Below are 15,530 nucleotides of genomic sequence, written 5' to 3' on the forward strand. Positions count from 1 at the left end.
GGACGTGGAGGTGGATGGAACACGAAGGAGAGGAAGACCTAAGTATTTATATATTAATAGAGGTTAGTTTTTCCAGACCTCTGAGTCTCAAGTAGACTCTTCTCGGGCTGGTTGACCTAAGGAAGACCTAAGACCAGGCGGAGAGATTGCATTAAGAGATGATATGAGGGAGACGGGAGCATGGGAGGAAATGACACAGGACAGAGGTAGATGGAAGAACTCATTAAAAACGGCGACCCCATATAGGGATAAAGCTGGAAGAAGACGAAGAAGAAGAAGAGAACGAAGAAGAAGAAGAAGAAGAAGAAGAAAGACTAATGGGAGAAAATGAAAAGTACTAAGGTCTGAAGACTAATGGAAACAAATTAAAAATACAATATAGTAATATAACTGGGGACTTTCAAGGATTATAAAAAACCTTTAGTCTTTTCTAAAGCGAGCTCCTCAATGTCCCTTAAAAAATTTCTGAGACATCACAGTTGTGTAACAATACCACATTTTTAGGGAACACTTACTTGAATGATGATAAAGTCAAGTCTTCTGCAGTCATATTCATTGGAAGACAGCGGTTTCGAGCCTTGGCCATAGTTTTTGCCTTCCTTTTTTCAAAGTGACTCTCATCTGAACTGCTGCTATCACTGGAAGTTGTATTATGGGCTGCCTAAAACAAAAAAATATTTCATTACTCAATTTCACTCAATCAGCAAGCTGAAAGCTTAGTTGTACCTTATTTTTATTGCTATTAAAACAAAAATTAAAATAGTAACTTATTTTTATTGCTAAAATAATTCTATTAGCTTCAGACTTTTAAAACTGGAGGCAACCTGGGTGTGGACAGAAGCAATGGAAATTATTAAACCAGACCCTGTTAATCTGGATATTGAATAAGTTGGACACCAGTTCCTTTACACAGCTTAATTGTATTATTAATTTTATCACCTTTTATAATTCAACAATTTTGAAGGAAGCAATTAATTCTTCATAAAATGAGTAAAAAAAATACCAAATTTGTAACTAATTTGTATTTTTCATAACTAACAACCCTGAGGTCTTAACATTAGGATTTACTAGCGCCAAGCTGGAAACCGGTAGAATTAAAATTACACTTGTGAGATCCAGGGACTATTGGCATCTATACCAGGTCACGGGGCATGTATACCCAGAATGCCCACGGCTACCTGTGACCCACAAGTTATATTTCTAACCCAGAGGGGTAGTTCGAGGTGGGCCTTTACCTGTTAAGACCTCAGGTTTGTTAGTTATGAAAAATACAAATTAGTTACAAATTTGGTATTTGTTCATATACGGAACAAACCTTCGGTCTTAACATTAGGATAGACTTACTTATTGGAGGACCCGCCAGGGGTACTGGATGAGCTATATCACTTGTTGGGCCGCCACCACTGGACCCAAGGAAAAAGTGTCCAAGGATCTATGGGCAACGTCTTTCAAATAAAAAGAGGTGAAAGTTGTTTGGCATTTCCACACACCAGCTTTCAGAATTCTATCCACAGACATGTTCTTCTTAAATGCCAGAGAAGCACTCAAGCCCCTGATGTCATGAGCTCTCGCTCCCACCTGGCTATCTGACCCCCTGTCTTCTGCCATATAAGCATCTCTGATTGTCTCCCTTAGCCAAAACGATATTGTATTCCTGGACACTTCCTTCTTGTTCCGTCCTGTACTTACAAACAACCTCCGGCACCCCGCCCTGAGGTGCCTTGTTCTTCTTAAGTACTCCCTTAGTGCCCTGACGGGGCACAGAAGCATCTCATCTTTGTCATTGTCTACAAAGTCTGCCAAGGAAGGTATGGTAAAGGAGTCGAATCTGCCGTCTACTATTGTTGGGTTTTGGGTCTTGGCCACGAATTCTGGGACAAACTCAAATACCATTGACTTCCAGCCTCTCGAGTGCTTTACGAGATATGACAGGCCATGTAGCTCCCCCACCCTTTTGGTTGAAGCCAGGGCCAATAAGAAGACTGTCTTCAGGGTCAGGCTCCTATCCGTGGACTGCCTTAGTGGTTCGTAGGGGGTTTTGTCAGACTACTCAGTACCATGGTCAGATCCCAATCTGGGGCTTTTAGCTCCTTTGGTGGACATGACTGTTCATAGCTCCTCATCAGCAAGGCCAACTCCCATGAAGACGAAATGTCCACTCCTTTCACTCGTAAGACTGAGGCTAGAGCCGCCCTGTACCCCTTCACTGCAGATACAGGCATATGTTTTTCTGTTCTGAGATATATCAGAAAGTCTGCTAACTGCTGAATAGTGGTACCGAGTGGAGACAAGTTCCCTCTACGACACCAATCACAGTATGCTGACCACTTTCCTTGGTATACTGTCGCAGATGATTATCTGATATTTCCTGCCATCTGAGTTGCTGCTTTCTGCGAAAACCCTCTCGCTCGGAGGAGATACTTGACAGTCTCCACCCGTGAAGCTATAGGGACTTCACCGACTGGTGGTACCTCTCCATGTGCGGCTGACACAGTAGGTTGCTCCATGGGGGTAACTCTCTCGGCACATCTATTAGGAGTTCCAGTAGGTCTGAAAACCACTCTGCCTTTGGCCATAACGGAGCTACCAGGGTCATCTTGAGGTTCTGAGACCGCATTACCCTGTTCAGAACCTGACGGATTAGACAAAATGGAGGAAATGCATACACGTCCAGATTGTCCCAGGGGTGTTGTAGCACATCTTCTGCTACTGCCTCTGCGTATGGGACTACCGAACAATACACTTCCAACTTTTTGTTGTACCTGGTTGCGAATAGGTCTATGATCGGTCCTTCCCACAACATGAGCATCCTGTCCACTACCTGTTGGTGCAGGGGACCACTCCGTTCCCAGAATCTGATCCTCTGCGGCTCAACTTGTCGGCCACTATGTTCTTTTTCCCGGAATATACCTGGCCCTGATGTCTACCAGGTTCTCTACAGCCCACTGATGAAGTTGAACTGTCATCACATGTAACTGCCGAGAAACTAGGACTTTGTTTGTTTATATAAGCTACTACTGTGGTGTTGTCTGACATCAATACCACTGAGTGTCCCTTTACTCTCCCTGAATTCCTGTAGAGCTAGAAACGCTGCTTTTAACTCCAGCACGTTTATATGGAGTTCTCTGTCCTTGCAACTCCATTTTGCTGACACCATCAACTCCTCCATATGGGCTCCCCAGCCTTCTGGTGATGCATCCGAGAACAGCAAGAGGTCTGGAGAGGGTTGTTGAAGGGGGACACCCACTGTCAGATTGTAGTCGTTCACCCACCACAGCAAGTCTTTCTTCACTTCTGCCGACAAGGGAATTTGCTCGTACGGGTGATCTACTATTGGTGACCCAAACTCCTTCATCCTCCATTGTAGGGACCGAAGGTGTAGCCTTCCTTGTGGTACTAGCTTCTCCAGGGAGGTTAGGATTCCCAGCACCACCTGCCACTGTCTTGCTGGCTGTGTTGTTTCCCAGAAAGGCATTCACACTTGTTTGATTTCTCTATTCTTTGGTCCTGTCGGGAATACTTTGGCTTCTGTTGTGTCTATAACCATTCCCAGATACTCCAAACGTTGACTTGGATCCAACTGCGACTTCTCCTGATTTATCACAATACCTAGGCTGTGACAAACCTGCAGGAGGGTCGCCCTGTCCCTGAGTAATTTCTCCCTGGACTTTGCTATCACCAGCCAATCATCCAGATATCTTATTAGCCTGATCCCCTGAGCATGCGCCCACGTCGACACGAGAGTGAACACTTGTAAAATCTTGAGGAGACGACGTCAATCCGAAGCACAGGACCTTGAATTCGAAAGCTTTCCCTGCAAGACTGAAGCGGAGAAATTTCCTTGAAGACTGATGGACTGGTATCTGGATGTATGCGTCCTTTAGATCGACTGTCAGCATAAAGTCCCCGATCCTGACTGCTTGTAGAACCGTTTTTGGAGTTTCCATCTTGAAATTGGTTTTCCTTATAAACAGATTCAGAGTTGACAGGTCTATTACTGTCCTCCACTCCCTGTTGGCTTTGGGTACCAGGAAAATCCTGCTGTTGAAGCCTTGTGAGGGACTGCATACTTGTTCCACAGTTCCTTTTTCCATCATCTTCTTCACTTCGTCCGGCAGAATAATGGCCTTCTGAGATTTGTGGACATAAGCGACGTGGGGTAATGGCTGATCTGTCAGACGCGGGGTTACCTCGAACGGGATCAAATACCCGATCCTGAGAACATCCACCACCCACTGCTCTGCCCCTAGTTCCTGCCACATCTTCCAGTGATTTGCCAGGCAACCCCCCACTGGTGTGGCCGAGTGATGAGAGGCGCCCATCCTATCTTCTTGAGCCTCTCCCTCTTCCCCTACTGCCCCTCCCTCTGTTGTTTCTATTGTGAAAGGGCCGATGAGTTAGCCTCTTTGGGGAAGAGGGTCTTGTGGCTCTATTAGGGATGTTATGTCTCACTGTCTTCTTCCGAGACATTTGCTGCTGTCTTCCCTCCAAAGGAGTAGCTTGACTGTTAGACGTTTTCCAAACTGCCTGCTGCACCAACCTATCGTTATGTCCATCCTTCTTCTATCTATCGCCTCTTCCAGTATGACCTCTGGCAACAGCAGTTGCGACTCCAAGATATCCCCATTCCTCATTGCTAACAGGGAATCCAAATCCACAGTGCGGCTTAGTCTAGCCAACGCTGCATCTCTCCTCATTAGCAGGATATTTGCCCAAACATTGGCACTTACATTTGTCAGGTACGCAATCGCCTTGGAACCTGACTGTAGTAATCTAATGAACAATGATTCATCTACTACTTTTCTTGTCACTTCCGAGGATGCAATCTTCGCCACTGCTGTTGACCAAAGAAGCAGCCTGAAAGACACAAGAAGCTGTTGCTTCTAACGTAGCAGCCTCTTGGTACGTCATCGAAGGGCACTCCATTTTAACCTGATCCAAGGTTAATCCAGGCCTTAACCTTACAACATTAGGGTTCACTTGTCTAGACAGCAAAGGGACCTTCAGTGTCGTATAATATTTCCTTTGCTTCATCATTGGAGGGGGAATAAATTTAAATGATCTATTAAATCTTAAGGAATTATCCCTTCCTGCAATCTTTGCGTTTACGTGTTGCAAGACAGAATCCGCATGACTCGAACAAGGCAATTCATACGACACCTTGGTATCCCTTTTTAATCCAAATGCCATGTCAATTCCAGGCGGAAGCATACTGGCCGGTGTTTCTGTCTTCTCCGAAAGGTTATTGAATTGACGAATCAAATCAATCACCTCTGCATACGAGGCCAGAAACTCTTGGTTTTCTCCTTCCTCCGGCTCTAATGTACCATTCTCTGTCACGAGGGATGTTGTCTCGCCCCTATCTTCTGACAGACGGCCCGGAATTCCACGGCCGCCTGCCCCTACGGCCGCCTGCCCCTACGGCCGCGGTCTCTTTGATCTTTGCTGGCGGCCGTTGTTGGCTCGATCCCGAATAGTCAGCAGGGGAACGAGAACGCCCCACTCTTTCTCTGCTCATGGATCTAGAGCGATTGGTTGGTTGGTTTTATAAATTTTAGGTGTAACACCAAGCACTGGGGCAGCAAAGGCCATTCAGCGCTTACTGTATAACTATGATACTATAAGACGTGTTATATCATATAAAGCAGGTTTATTTCTTTGAGGTAATTTACTATGTTTTGAAGCGGGGCATTTTCTCCCAATAGTTCTTCAAGTGGTATGTTATATATGTTGTTGGATCTTCGTTTTCTTTCGAATTTATTACATTCAATTAGCAGATGACAGACTGCGTGACCCAAGAGTACGACAATGGTCACAGTAAGGGGCCTGTCTTTCCTGCCTTGCAACATCAAGTATTTGTGTGTTAAGTATGTGTCCTATTCTTAATCTTGTTAATATGACATCTTCCCTTCTTTGACATTGTTGTCTATTCCAAGGTTTTACAGATGGTTTAATGTGCTTTAATTTATGATTCAATTCTAGCCATTCTTTTTCCTATTTTGATTGACAGTATTCATTTATTGTTGTTTTAATGTCATTGTAAGGTATTTGTATTTTTTGATAGACTCCTTTTTATTTTTACTGCCTTTTTGGCTTCTTTATCCACCTCTTCATTACCCTTTATGCCCACATGGGAAGGGACCCAACATAGTTTTATATTTATAGATTTCCGTTTTACTATTATATCTATCCACTCCCTTATTTCTTCAATTACGGGATGAGAAACTGTATTGTCTTAGCGCTTCTAAAGCACTGTAAGAATCCGTGTATATTACCAAGGTATCGTTTGCCTTCCCCACCCCATAAAGGTGTGTTTTATAGCCTCTAATATAGCATTTATCTCTGCAGTGAATATCGAGCATATTTTGGGAATTTTTCCCTTATTTTTATATTTTTTGTTACTACAGCATAGCCTACACCTCCTCGAACTTGGAACGCGCAAACCATCTGGTATAAACACGAATGTCCGTTTATGTTTTTCCTGGTGTGACAGAATTCACTCTTTAATTGTGCATTGGTTACCTTTTTATTAAATGTTTTTTCACAGTTTCTATTTTAGCATGTCTCCACGGAGGTATTTTCGAGTGGTTATTTTGATATGCTACTTGTTCCTAATTTTAGATGTTCTATATCAGGTTTTAATCTATTTTCCAATGGTAGAGGCTCTTGGTTTATTGTCATAATTATTTGTTATGTTCTTCATATATTTGGTGTTTTGGATTATCATTAATTAAGGTTATTTATTTTAGCTATATATTTTAATCCAATTTCTTCTCTTCGTACTTTCAGGGGATCTATTCCTTCCTGCTTATACATATAGACTTTTTTTTTTCTTTCGGGGGAAGTTTCTGTAGGCTCCAGTGCATAGTCTAATACCCATGTTATGTATGACATCAGTTTTTTGTTAATAGGGTTTTTAGAAGCACTACCATATACTTGACACGCATAATCAAGTTTACTTAGACAAATAGCCTTATATACTTTTATCAGAGAGGTTCTATCAGCACCCCAGTCATTATGCGCAATTACTTTTATTATATTTAAGGATTTTCTTACTTTTATCGCCAGTTGTTCTATATGTTCTTTTATATGTAAGTTTTTTATCAAGTATTACACCAAGGAATTTTATCTCATCATCATATTCAATTATATCATTTTTTATGAATAAAGTAGGAATTAATTCCTGTTTTCTTGATCTTGTAAATCTGACCGCTTTAGTTTTTTGCGGTGAAAATTTAAAAACCCTTGTTATCGGGGCCCATTTTTTTATCCTATTTATGGCTGCTTGCAATCTGTTGGTTATGTCCAGCGCTTTTTCACCACTACTATATATGACGAAGTCATCTACAAAAAGGGATCCTTGGACTCCTGGTGGGATCATTTTCAATTATCTATTTATTGCTATAGCAAATAATGCCACGCTTAGTACACTGCCTGGGGAATTCCTTCCTCCTGGATAAATGATTCAGAGATTTCTGCCCCCACTTTGACTTTTATATATCTTTCAGATAGGAATTCCCTAATATATTCATATAAATTGCCTCCTATTCCCCATTCTATCAATTTTTTTAAAATCCCTCCCTCCAGGTGGTATCATATGCCTTCTCTAAATCAAAAAATACTCCTAATTGTTTGTTTTTTTACCAACCATTGCATTTTGTATCTCCTTGTAATCATTAAGAGGGGATCTATGGTACTTTTATTTTTCCTGAATCCAACTGTCTGTTTGATAAATAGCTGTTTATTTTCTAATACCCATATTAATCTGTTATTCACCATTTTTCAAATATCTTACTTAGACAACTAGTAAGGGCTATTGGCCTATAGCTGCTTGGTGACTGGGTCTTTTCCTGGTTTAATCCTGGTATGATTAAAGATTCTTTCCAGGTTTTAGGTATGCTGTGAGAGTGCCATAATTCATTTAAAATTTCTAATAAGAAGGTTTTGCTTTCATCTGGTAGATTTTTTATCATTTCATATCTAATGTTGTCTTCCCCTGGAGCTGTTGGACTTGCAAGTTCAGGACATTTTCCAGTTCTTCCATGGTGAAAGGAAGATTATAGATTTCCTGATTATAGATTTTAATGGTATTGGGACATAATTTTTGATTTTTAATTGGAATTTTTTTTGTATAGTTCGAGATACTAGATGTTTTGGCGAAGCATTTACCCAATTCATTTGCTACTAGTTTGGGGTTTGAAATATAGTTGTTTTCTACTTTTAATGTAGGTATGGTTCTGCCGATATCTACCCTGCAGTTTATTTATTTTCTTCCAGATTTCTTTGTCTTGAGTTTTAGAATTTATATTATTAATATATTTTTTCCATGAATTTCTTTTGGCTATCTTGAATATTTCTTTTCTGCTTTGCTTTAGCTCTCAAATATGCAATTTTTATTGGCATCACATATGTCTCAGATATCTTCTAAAGCATGTCCTCGTTATCTTCCCTTGCTGTTACATTCCTCATTCCACCAGGGTACCAGTGGTCTAGTCGGATTGCCTGAGGTAACTGGAATAGTTTCATTTGCTTTATCATCTATTGTTTTATTAGATGTTCATAAGCATCTATGTGGTTTGTAAAGTTCAGATATTTTTTTGTTAATCACCGTTTTCTCTTATATAAATTCCAATTTGCTTCCTCCATTTTCCTCTTTGGTATATGTGTTATATTATTATTTTTTAGCTCAATTTGTATTGGCCAGTGGTCACTCCCAAATAAATTATTATTTACTTTCCAACTGAAATCTGTGGCAATTTCTGGGAACATAAAGTGATGTCTATTGCAGAGGAGGTATTATGATAAACATCAAATCTTGTTGGAGAACCATCATTTAAAATAATCAAATTTTTGTTATCTATAAAATCTAGGACAGTGTTTCCTCTCCTGTCAGATGATATACTTCCCCACATGGGATGTTTGGCGTCACCTACTAATAGGTAAGGTCTTGGTAATTGTTCTATTAGATTTTCTAAATCTTCCACTTGTAATGGTCTATTATTTCCAAGATGAGCTATTAAGCGACTTTCTAAAGATGGTTCCATGTATATTGAGCATATTGTTATTTTTTTTTCCAGGAATACTTGAACTGCACATGCCTGTATTACTGAGTTAATCCTAACAGGTTGGCATTTGATTGAAGAATGCGTTATGATTGCAGTTCCTCCTTGGCTGTTGTCATTTAAAATTGGTGTTGATTTCCACACATTATAATTTATGCCAGCATTGATAACATTATTACCTATTTTAGTTTCCTGTAAGCAAATGATATTTGCATTACATTCTCTAATTAATGATTTTAAGTTTTCATTATTTGATACGTATCCTCTAATATTCCATTGTAAAATAGACATTTTAAAAAGATTTTGGGTTTTGTTTTAATATCTTTATTTGTTTTCCTGAACTTTTTGTTTTGAATTTTATTGAAGTTGTATAATTTTGCTGTACTTTGTTCTTCTTTTGGTGGGTGATGTATTTCTGCTATTGTTTTCTTTATTGGCTGAAGAGTCCTCAGGTGTTTCTTTTTTATTAGGGGTGCATTTAAATGGCTTTTGATCTTGGTTCTATTTCATACTTTCTTCAATTTTATCTGATGTTTTGTTTTAACTTTTTCTTTTATTTGGGTTCTCTTTTTTCATTTTTAGTTTGCAAGTAATTTTCGTTGACTTTGTCTTCTCGGTATTAATTTTTTTCCATATAGATTTTGGGTCTTACTGATTGTTTAATTTGTTTCTTGGATTTGGGTGGGGTTGTTTCAAGTAGTCTTTTTTTGTCTTTTGACTTAGCTCTTGTATTTTGCTTGTCCTCCACATTCATCATGTCTTCTTGCATTTCTGGTGTTGGTAATATTATATAAATTTGTGTTGCTTATATGTTCTGTAGCTTCCGAGCTTGAATTTTAGGCCTTTATATTATGAGTATTTTCAGTTTGATTTATACTGTGCAATATTGTAGGAATTTGGTTTTGCGCTTCTTTATTTACTACCTCTTTATATGTGTTTTTCCTTGCTGGGTCTTGTAAACCTCTTACTTTTAGTTCTATCTTCGCTTCTCTTATTGACATTCCACTCCTTTCTTGTAAGATTTTTAGTTCAGTATTGTATAGGTAATATGCGCATTCCTTCGATCTTGAGTGGTGATTCTGACCACAATTTATGCAAATTGGGTTTTCACAGTCCCATTTTGTTGTGTGGTTGTATGATCCACAACATGCACATCTTGGAGCTTCTCTACAATTTTTATTTGAATGGCCAAATTTATTACATGATTTGCACTGTAGTGGTTTAGGGATATATGGTCTTATCTCTCTCGTCTGCCCTAATACTTTAATAGTTAAAGGGAGTTCATTTCCTTCAAATTTCAATTTAGCTATTTGTATATTGATTTTTGAATTTTTCTACTTGGGATATCATAGATGTCACAATCTTCAATGTTTTTATATCTTTTCTTGAGCGAGTCCATTAACATATTTTTATCTATTAGTTCGTCATCATTATTTGGCAGGATTATTGTACCACAAATACTATTAAGTTTATTATGCTTGGTGACTTTTATTTTTGTGTTATCTATGTTCGTAATAATTTGTAAGTAGTTTCTGATTGGGCTTTAGTAGTGGTTTCCACTATCCATGTATTTGTTTGCGTTTGACGAAATTTCATGTTTTCTGTTGGGTATCTGGTCAGTAAATAATTTTCCAATTTAAATTTGAAATCTTGTTTTAACTTTCTATTGTCAAAAATCTTGTCCAACTGTCTTTTCCAAAAAGTGATTCAAATAAAGCTAGCGAAGGGCTAGGCTGGAATTTTCTTTTGATAAATCTTTTTGGCCTAGTAAAAGGCTCCATTGGTTGCTATATTTTGGATTGAAGTGTCCAAAAGGGTGTCCTTCTTCGTTTCCAGGGTCAGATGGTTATCTAGTGTCATGGGGTCACATGTTCCGGGGGACTGAGTTCCATAGTCAATTTCCATTTTTCCTTTTTTTTTTTTTGAAATTACAGAGAAACCAACTGCAAGCCATGGTAAAAACTGGGTCTCCTCTCAAAGACTTCCCCCTCACCAAAGACACACAGCAGAGACCAACTCCCATATGTCCACTCCCTACCCTACCCCGAAGGGATGGCTCTAACATAACATGATTGGCTTCAATGGTAAGCAAAACCCGCTTGATAGGACCGAGGGCATAGCTAGTATGCAATCATCCCCACGCATGTTATTTTAGAGGGCAATCCGGATAAATTGCCGAGAGTCCTACCGTGGAGACTATACCTCCCCGGATTCCGTAGGCAAGTCCCCACATGTAGTCCCGCCCCAATAAATATTGATGTGGAATCACATCAATATCCTCAGGGTCTAAACATAATCGAGCGGCGGACCAAACCGCTATAGTCCCTGCCATTTGGATCAAGGTAAAGCCTAAGTTCAGAGACCCAGCTCCTACCCAACCTACACGAGGGTTTTAGTGAAGAGAAGGAGGACAGCTAGGGGGAGTAACAGAGCGAAAGAAAGTAAGAGATTGGAAGATGATCAAGTAAGAGAAAAATTGAGACATTTAGATTCAAACTAGGAGATAATTCTCCCAGTTCGAAAGCCCTCTTGCCCGCTGATCTAGAGCGAGAATCTCGTCTAGATCTCCAAGATAAAGGCTCCCTTAAGACAGACATAACTTTGTCTCTATTAGTATTGGTATCGTTTACGAGCGTCGGAGAACTCGGCCTCGACCTTTCATCCAGAAGGACACTGCCTTCCACGAACGTATCCCCCGAGGTTGCCAACTCCCTATTCTTCGTACTTTTAATAGGAGCCTTATCGTCCTTCGTACGTATTTTGAATGGCCTTACGGGCGAAACTGGGACCTGCATTCTATCCTCTGCTGCACCTTTCACCGCCAACGTCTGTTTTACCAGCGGTATCGTAGTTTTTGCGATCCGAACTGGCAACTCCGCATCGGCCGCTAGTCCGTCGGCCGTCGCCTCTCTCGCTTGTTCGGATTCTTGCGAACGGCTTTGTCTGCTAGCCTTGTGCTTACTAGCCACTGACTTCCCGACCTTCCTGCTGACTTGGATACGACAGTCTTGGTCCGAAGATGAAGAAGAATTTATTCTTCCCCTCTTAGCCCGAGGATCAGTCGCGAACTCCCGAATCCTCCTCCAACGCTTGACTGGCGCTCGCCATGACGTTATCAGACTTAGCGATGACGCCGAACTAGAGGAAGAAGTCGAAGAAGGCGAATCACACTTTTTCTTTTTGTCTCTCTTATTCATTCTCTTCTCTATATCCTGTAATTTCTGCATTACAGTTTGCATTGTCGAGTCAGAAGGGGTATTAGAGTCTGGGTGCAGCGAAATAGGCCGAGAAGCAGTCTGTGACGTCATCACGCCTGCCATATCTGTGTGTGACGTATGTTGTGACGTCATCCCTCTCGTAGGGAGAGACTGTGAGGTTTCTGCTGGCAACCGCACGTTTGCTGCCAAACTACTTCCCACGTTCTGCATCGCTGTAAACATAGTTTGATGGCGTAGCCGCGGCATTAATTCCCATAAATTGCAAGCCCGGGGGATGAGGAACATTCAGCGCTGCCGGACCCTGCTGGAACCGTGACGCCATATAATGCGCAAGCAAACCATCCAAGGTTGGTACGCCTGGTAGGCCTAGCGCTGACCACGTACCATCTAACCTACGCGCTTCGGGAGCAGGAGCCTGGAACAAAGATGACGGTGCTCCCCCTCTACTTGCTGGGAACAAAGGAGAGTGCATATTATTCATAAAATTACCCAAGGCCCCTCCTGACGTTTCCGATACTGAACCGCTAGGAGAAACCGAAGGGGTATGGGACAAATCAAAAGCAGGTGGAGAAACATATGGAGCAGCCTGGTTTATTGCCGATACAAAAGAAGCCGGTAAGGTTTGGTCATCCAAAGATGGCGTCACCACCTTCCTTTTGTATTGGCTTTTCTCATAAAACTTCCACTGTTCCACCGACCAACCGCGACAAACCGAACATGGATTAGTAATCGTACATACGTTTTCCCTCCACCTACTACACGTTGGATGAGGATCCCTCGACACCGAAGTTAGAAATCTAGAACATGGAAAGCCACTGACTCCTGGGCATTTCCTTTGTCTCCTTTTCGAAACGGCAGACGATCCCGATGTCGAGGCAAAATTCTCCATCATACCACTTATACACTCTTCACTCACACCGAGCACACACGGAGAAAGAAAAGGTAATAAGAAATGAAAAAATGAAATGGATAAAAAACGGGCAAACTGAAAAACCGGCTTTAAATCAGATAGACAGTAACAAGTCTTATCTTAAAGGCGGTAGAAAAATAACTGGTGGGTCATAGGTAGCCGTGGGCATTCTGGGTATACATGCCCTGTGACCTGGTATATATGCCAATAGTCCCTGGATCTCACAAGTGTAATTTTAATTCTACCGGTTTCCAGCTTGGCGCTAGTAAATCCTAATGTTAAGACCGAAGGTTTGTTCCGTATATGAACAACTATGTATTGTACTCAAAACACAAGCGCTGAACTTTATCAGAATGTTAAAGGGTTAACTGGGTATTATCTCCACTGGCTTCATGTTATTTTAGACTATTTTTTTCAACAGTTCACTACAGGAATTAGCTACTAAATAAAAAATGAATTATTAAATTTACTGATTATCAAAATGTACAAATATTTACTGAAAATAACATCATATAAAACTCTGTGACACAATGGTCAAAAATCTCATTTTCAAGTATGTTTTTATTAGCTAGAAGTTCCCAATATCTATTTCTTTGTTTATTTTACATCTTTGATATATTCTACGAGAAAAGATTAAAACTGATACCTTAAGTTTCTTTAACTTAGAGAGAGAGAGAGAGAGAGAGAGAGAGAGAGAGAGAGAGAGAGAGAGAGAGAGAGAGAGAGAGAGAGAGAGAGAGAGAGAGAGAGACATACCCTCCGTTTACGATGAAATACGTGCTTCCTTGCAGGCGAATTGACATAACGTTTATGGTTTCTACAATCCCTTTCTCTGTGGTGTGGACTTTCCTCTCGAAACTCTCTTCCACGTGCCATTTTATCTGCATATAGGACAATAGCTTGGCTTGGATTGGATTGTCAAAAATGAACGTAATGAGATTTCATAACAATAAGATATCTACAGATACGTATATCTAAATGCTTAAAAATATTTATTTAATGTGTCTTAAAACCTTACCTTTGAATAATGAAGTCTAAAACTTATACTCTGTTTTTTTTTTCCATCTGTCCATCTGCCTGTGGTGTTTTTGTATGGTAACACTGCGTCCCGGGCTTTAGATAGTTACGCTATGTGTAAGTTTTAGGTAAATAAAAGGATATCTGGGCGTACATTTGCGACTGAAAAGTGTTTTAATAATTTACTGTATGCGAATTACACTGTTAATATTCAAAATAGGATATTATTGAATGTAAGCTGAATGTAACTATCTATAGCGCGGGACGCAGTGTTGCCATACAAAAACACCACAGGCGGGCGGACAGATGAAAAAAAAACAGAGTATAGGCAACCTTAAGCTACATAAGCATATATCAGTAACCATAAAAGGAGGCACCAAGACTTGAGTGAAAACGAATGAATGCAGCCTTTTGCCCATGTTTGTGTCCTTCATTTAAGACAATAAAAACTTTGTGATCAAGTAAAACAGGTAATATTCAAGGTGCATACATTTACTCAACACTTTTTTGTGTACCTGTATAGTGAATTGTGATGTTTGTTAAATAACAGTTTTCAGAGTCATATTGTGCTGTTCTTGTACTTTGCTAATTTTCTTCCCTTACCATTATTTTTATAATCTACCTTCTGATATCTTAGATTACTTACTTCATAATCTCACCTTATTCACTAAATTTTTATTTATATATTTCAGCTAAGGTAGTGTATTAAAATGTGAACAATATTTAAGACTTAATCAAATACAGTATTATACATTGGCACCATTAAGCCCAAAAAAGTTATACAAAAATAGGGCAAGTCCTACAAATTACATTTGTTGTTAACATATTGCAAAAACAATGTCCTACTAGCTGGAATGCACACCAAAAGTTACCCATGGCAAATATGTCAAGGGTTTATGATGATGACATTAAAATATTTCCTTAACTACTGCTACAACAGTGATGGAGTAGAAACTTAAACCCAGAATTGCTCACCTGAAGCATTAACTTGGAATGGTCTACACTCTCTTCTATTCTGACGAAGTGAGTAACGAGATCCAATCTGTGCTTCATCTTCCTCTTCATCATCGTCATCCTCCTCATCACCTTTATCACTATCACTATCTTCAGAAGATGATACACGCTTACTAACGGACTGGCGCCTCCTCTCTTGAACTTCGTCTTCATACATGAACCGCTTTACTGGACGCCTTTCTCTTTTGACTCTTGAGTACAAATCTTCAAATTGCTTTAGAAAAAATTGTATCAAAGTAATACTATTAAATTTGTACAAGAAAACTATATACATATAAAAAACATACTTTCATGGAGACAAATTTACTT

General features: G+C 39.9%; 1 protein-coding gene across 1 annotated transcript in view; it reads right to left on the reverse strand.

Moving 5' to 3' along the window:
• Positions 1 to 15,530, reverse strand: part of LOC135224912 (ATPase family AAA domain-containing protein 2-like) — a 262,177-nt gene that overhangs the window by 146,092 nt on the left and 100,555 nt on the right. Inside the window, exons 7-9 of the mRNA XM_064264237.1 lie at positions 15,183 to 15,435; positions 13,947 to 14,071; positions 516 to 661 (exon numbers count right to left, since the gene is read on the reverse strand). Of these exons, the coding sequence (XP_064120307.1) occupies positions 516 to 661; positions 13,947 to 14,071; positions 15,183 to 15,435 (524 nt within the window). The remainder of the gene's footprint in view (positions 1 to 515; positions 662 to 13,946; positions 14,072 to 15,182; positions 15,436 to 15,530) is intronic.

This window comes from Macrobrachium nipponense, chromosome 12 (assembly GCF_015104395.2).
Source record: "Macrobrachium nipponense isolate FS-2020 chromosome 12, ASM1510439v2, whole genome shotgun sequence".
Classification (NCBI taxonomy): domain Eukaryota; kingdom Metazoa; phylum Arthropoda; class Malacostraca; order Decapoda; family Palaemonidae; genus Macrobrachium; species Macrobrachium nipponense.